The 5,670-nt window shown below is 43.0% G+C and overlaps 1 protein-coding gene across 1 annotated transcript; it reads left to right on the top strand.

Moving 5' to 3' along the window:
- The first annotated feature begins 1,050 nt into the window (after positions 1 to 1,050).
- col10a1a (collagen, type X, alpha 1a) lies at positions 1,051 to 5,197 on the top strand. Its single transcript, NM_001201509.1, is given in 3 exon segments — positions 1,051 to 1,089; positions 1,396 to 1,513; positions 3,168 to 5,197. Coding segments are annotated over 2 exon segments (1,932 nt in total). The 5' UTR covers positions 1,051 to 1,089; positions 1,396 to 1,410; the 3' UTR covers positions 4,997 to 5,197.
- Positions 5,198 to 5,670: the final 473 nt, after the last annotated feature.

Raw genomic sequence — 5,670 nt, 5'->3', positions numbered from 1 at the left:
TTTCCTATGCGGCTGGGGTGAAACTGAGAAATTACAGTTGGAAGAGTTTAATGTAAGCAAGGAAAGGTAGAGGGAGAGGCGGGGCAGCTCTGGAGGACAGAGCTGATTGATGGAATAAAATGTCACGACAGCACGCTGCTTTAATTGCAGGAATAGACATGAAACCTCTGACGATGTTTATGCATTGATGGAGCCTAAAATAAAACATGACCACAGGGCCGTTTCTCATGAGCAGCAGAGAAACATCACTACATGAGGGGCAGCCATGCGTTGGTAGAAACCTACCCTCTAGTGTTTGGACATGAAAACAGCATCATGAGAAATCCCTGATTTAAACAAGTCAATAAGTCTTTTCCAGCTTCTCCTTATTTGGATATTTTATCCACATCTAAAACAAAATGTAACATCATTTCAGTTAAAATTATTAATATGCACACAAAAAAAGATGTATTTAAATCTTCTTTGTTCTCCACACCAAATAATGGCAATAAAACATATTAGAAAAACAAATGTTAAGCGTTTTCCACAAAATTTAGGAATGATAATTCTGTTCAGGCAAATAAAAGCCTCAACATATCTCATCAACGGAAAATTGTTTCCACAACTTCCTTTGTTGCATTTTTATTGGCAAGTTTAAAACAGATTCATATTTAAATATTTGATGTGTAAAAGGTGCAATTTAACTACATTTTTAACTATACATCATGTAAAAAAAATACCAAAGGGAACTGGAACTGGAAAGATAAGGGTGAAACAGTGTTATATTGCTTTGAATGACTCCTCATTCTAAAACAGGGAAAAGTAAGTGATAATCATGTGTCTGATATTTCAAAGCATGAGGGCACCCTGATGTGACATGCCTGCTTTGGGCAGATCTGCCTGCTAATTACACCCTAACTCTGAGGAGGGAGGTACTAGTGTGGTGGGTGCTTTTTTTAATGATGTGAGGGTTAGATATGGTATAAAAGCCCAGGTCACAGCACTGAAGATCAGCATATTCTCAGTTGTGCTCCTACCCTAAGGATATAGAGAAGCACCAGAAGCTGACTGGTGCTGGGAAGATTTGGTGTTTCTTCTCTTTGGATGCTGGTATGTCTCTTTTCTGATTTGCTCTAAACAGTTTTGTTTGCACGCTGTATTTGAGATTGAGGATTTGCTCTTTAGCGCATTTCTGGGGAAAAAAATTGTTGAAATTTTCATAATATTCAGAGAAAACTTTAGGATTTAGTCTGACGTAGAAAACTCACATCATATATGCTCTCTTTACTCATTCTCTGCTGATTTGTTTAAATTTTGGCGAACAGTAAGCTGAGAATGAAACAAGACAAGAATCTAAACTCCACGAGCTTCATTTTTAAGACTTTCAAACTGACTGCAGTTGTCTTCTCCAAACAGATCTGACCTTGCAAGATGGACGTACGAGTTGCAAGCATCCTCCTCCTCATTGTGGCCTCTGCAGCAGCCCATGGAAAGGGATATGTGGTGAAGAAGGTGTTCCCTGTGAAGAGCCAGAGTAAGAAAAATGCAGACTCCTTGCACACGCACTTTCAAACACAAACAAAGCTGACAGTAGTTCCTAAAACATCAAATGTTTGTCAGGTCTCTCCATAAAATGATATTTTTCTTTTTACAAATCTTGTTGCATCTTTAGTTCTTGAGTGAGAAGCTTTCCTGTGGCCAGTATAGCATGATTAGAAGCAGCAGGGTGGATGCTGGCTACAGCATGCAGCACTAAACTTTAAAACTCAACGCTGCTTTGCTCCAGTGCAACCTCGCATTTTAACTGGCTTTCAAAGCTCTCCAGCTTCTCCAATCACAGAATCCATTCAGATCTTGTGTTGTCAGTCTATTCTGTTTCCAAGTGGACTGACACTTATCCCACTATTCACACTATAATCTATATATTCTGCATTCTGTGCTCTTGATTTTCATTTTAAAAATGTTTAAAGTTAAAAACTACAGATAGTTTTGTCAAACATTTCAGTTGCTTTTGCATTTTTAGTGTAGTTAAATGTTAAATGTTAGTTTAATGTTAGCTCCTTGTCCCTGTCTTTGTTTCAGAATCAAAGAATTCATGGTAACTCAAAAAACTGCATTTTGAGCTTTGCTTTTTAAAAACCATAAAAAATAGACATCTTTTATTAAGAATCTGCAAACAAGTATTCAGTGTACTCTCTAATCTCATGGGTTATGGTGTGGTTTTGTGTCTTTGCTACTATGCAATTGAATTATAAAGTGTTTAGTTTGTGCGAATCAGCCTTTTTTTCACATTTACTCAGGAATGTGGTTGTTAGAGCATTATTTTTAGTTTGACACTGACAATTAGAGTCCAGTCACCCAGGAGTGTGGGTTGCCAGGGTGTGCCCGCTTAACGCAGAAGTAGAAACATCTGTTTGACTGTACCCAAACTGAACCAGACTTAACCAAACACAGTCTTTTACACTCGCACATGTGACCACATTAAGGCAGCAGATAATAAAAGCTCTCTCTCTATTGTAGATGTACTAGTTCAAAGTGAGTTAAAATTGGCTTTTTAATCTGCACTTTAAATAGGAAAAATAAAAAAACAAGATGAAAACTGTCTTTACTTAATTGTTTTATCTCTGAATATACTTTTCTACAATTAGATGCCTTTTTAAAAAGATGGATCAAATTAGATTAGAGTTGCATCCACTGATTGCATTTTATTTTGAAGGGTTTTCCTTAAAAATGAGTTCAATCTGTGAGTTTAAAGCTGAATCAGTGATGCTCCAAAAATCCCCCCGCTGGAAAGGATAAAGTGGTATGGACCACTAAATGGTCTCCATTTTTTTTTTCTAAAACAGTGACGTACAGAAGCAGGTGCAAGTAACTTGAACCATTCATTTCCTTTAGCATTTCAGGACTAAGCAGCCCTGTTGCCTAGCAACAAAGTTTGATAGGACTTTGACACAGACTTAAGGAACTCTTATGACTTACAAAAAAACGAGTTTGTTTTTGATTTTTCATTTTGAATGTTTGCTTCTACATGTAATATTCACTAACATTAGGGATCCCCTGAACAGCCATTCCAATTTAATTTAATTTAAAATAAAATAAAACTAGCAAATTCACAATGCAACTAATTTTTAATTGAACTCTCTTTAGTTTTTTGTTTTGTAATGATGTTTTCTTTCTACTCTTTATAGTGGTGGCAGGTGAACCAGGTATTCCAGGAGAGCCTGGAGCTGAGGGGCCTCCTGGCCCACCAGGTCCCCCAGGAGAGAATGGCTTTGGTGAGCCTGGGCCCCAAGGACCTCCTGGGCCTCCTGGACCTCCTGGCCGATCAATTGCTGGTAAGCCAGGATCTCCAGGTGGACCTGGAAAGCCTGGCTTTCCTGGAGCAAATGGTGAAAGAGGGGAGACTGGAGCCACTGGTCCACAGGGGCCAAGAGGACAACCAGGATCTCCAGGAATCCCAGGACCTGCAGGGTTGTCTGCCACCGGAAAGCCTGGACCTGCTGGTCTTCCTGGATCAGTTGGACCAAGAGGAGAACCTGGTCTCAAAGGACATCCAGGTGTGCCTGGATTGCCAGGTCCTAAGGGTGATAGAGGGGTAGGAGCTCCAGGACCTCAGGGTGAGACTGGAGCTCAGGGACCTATGGGCCCACCAGGAGCACCAGGTGCAGCTGGAATTGGAAGGCCAGGAAAACCAGGAGCACCAGGTGAATCAGGAAAGCCAGGAAGTCCAGGTCTTGATGGTGCCCCTGGCCCCATGGGACCTCAGGGACCTAAGGGACACACTGGTGCCCCTGGGGTAGGTCTTCCAGGTAAACCAGGTGAGAATGGTGCTCCAGGTCTGCCTGGTTCTGCTGGACCAAAAGGTCATCAGGGACCTGCTGGAGCCCCTGGTTCCCCAGGTGTGCCAGGATATGGAAAACCAGGAGTAAATGGAGAGAAGGGAGAGAGGGGAGCTTCCGGTAGTCCAGGTGCTACAGGTGCTAAGGGTGAGCAGGGTCCAACAGGATATACTGGTGCTACTGGTGCAACTGGTCCTACTGGTCCTACAGGGCCTCAAGGTGAAAGAGGTTTCCCAGGCCAGCCTGGTGCTGTTGGGCCTAAAGGTGACACAGGTGCTACTGGACCTCAGGGGCTTAAGGGGCATAAGGGTGATCAAGGAGCTCAGGGTTTTCCTGGCAAGCAAGGCTATCCAGGTGCAGCTGGTCCTCCTGGATCCAGAGGGGCTACTGGACCACAAGGTGACAAAGGTCACACAGGTGCCCCAGGTACCCCAGGTGCTCCAGGTATTCCAGGTCCCGCTGGACCAAAAGGTCACCCTGGCCGTCAAGGTGAGCCTGGTTCCCCTGGATCTGATGGTGCTCCTGGTCCCAGAGGGCCTTCTGGCCCACAGGGTCCTTCAGGTCCTGCTGGCCTCAAGGGACACCCAGGTCTCCCTGGTGCTCCTGGTCCTGCTGGTTTGGCTGCTAAGGGTCTTCCTGGACCTCAGGGTCCCCCTGGTGTGCCCGGTGAGCCTGGGACAGACGGAGAACCTGGCCCTGCTGGTCCCCCTGGACCCCCTGGACCTCCTGGTGAGGTTGCATTTGAGAAAGGCTTTGGAATGAGCGAAGTTATGGTCAAGTCCCCCATGTCTGCTTTCACAGCAGCTCTAGCCAATCCCTACCCCCCTGCTGGCAGCCCCATTAAGTTCGACCAGATTGTGTACAATGCTGAGAATCACTATGACCCTGAGACCGGCATCTTCACTTGCCAAGTTCCAGGTGTTTATTATTTCTCTTACGGTATCCATGTAAATGGAAATCATGCCCTGGTGGCTTTGTACAAGAATGGTCAGCCCATTGTGTTCACCTATAGTGAGTACAACAAAGGCTTCCTGGACCAGATGTCTGGCAGTGCTGTCCTCTTGCTTGATGTGCAGGACACAGTCTACATCCAGATCCCTGATGATGAGGCCAATGGTGTCTTTGCTGCTGAGAATGTCCACTGCACTTTCTCTGGGTTCCTGATTGCTTCAACGTGATAGGTTGATCACGCATCAGGTTCCAAAAGCCAAACCAACTAATTTTGCAATCTATTCCTCAAAGTAAACTCTCTGACCCTCCCTATTCTCCAATAGACAGGCAGTTCTTTAAGGAATAGTAGCATCTCAACTTGAAAACTACAAGAAAAAGGTGCTCAACAGAAGGAAAACTAATTTATGAAAGCAAATGATCAGGGATGGGGGGAAGCAAACAAGCAATCTTCCGGTGACCTTTTGTAACGGAGACAGCATGTGAAATTGAGGTGTTATACTTGTGTTGTGTCCTTTTATTCTTTTAAACATTGCTCCTTTTATACTGACTTAAACTGGTGTTTTATTGTCTGTTTTGTTTCAACCAACAACTTGGTTTTCTCCTTTTTTGTTGTTTTGGTTTTGTTTTTCTTTTTAAACACAATGAAACCAAATGTGACTTGAAAATGTTGTGAAAAAAAAAGGTCAAACTGTTATAATGAAAAAGTCACCTGGATACTGCTATGCAAACAAACTGATTGACAGCAATGTTGTTATATCCCTGAACATGCATTCTGTCATGTCAAACATAATGACCAAATAAAAGTTGTCTTAAGACCCAATTTGTTTCACATGTCTTTTGTAAGAAGAAAAAATGTTGCTCTTAGGTTACACTCAAATGGGTTTCATAGAAAATGACTAAA

This window comes from Oryzias latipes, chromosome 22 (genome assembly GCF_053564925.1).
Source record: "Oryzias latipes strain Hd-rR chromosome 22, Olatipes_Hd-rR_3.1".
Taxonomy (NCBI): Eukaryota; Metazoa; Chordata; class Actinopteri; order Beloniformes; family Adrianichthyidae; genus Oryzias; species Oryzias latipes.
This window is presented reverse-complemented; position numbering and strand designations above follow the sequence as displayed.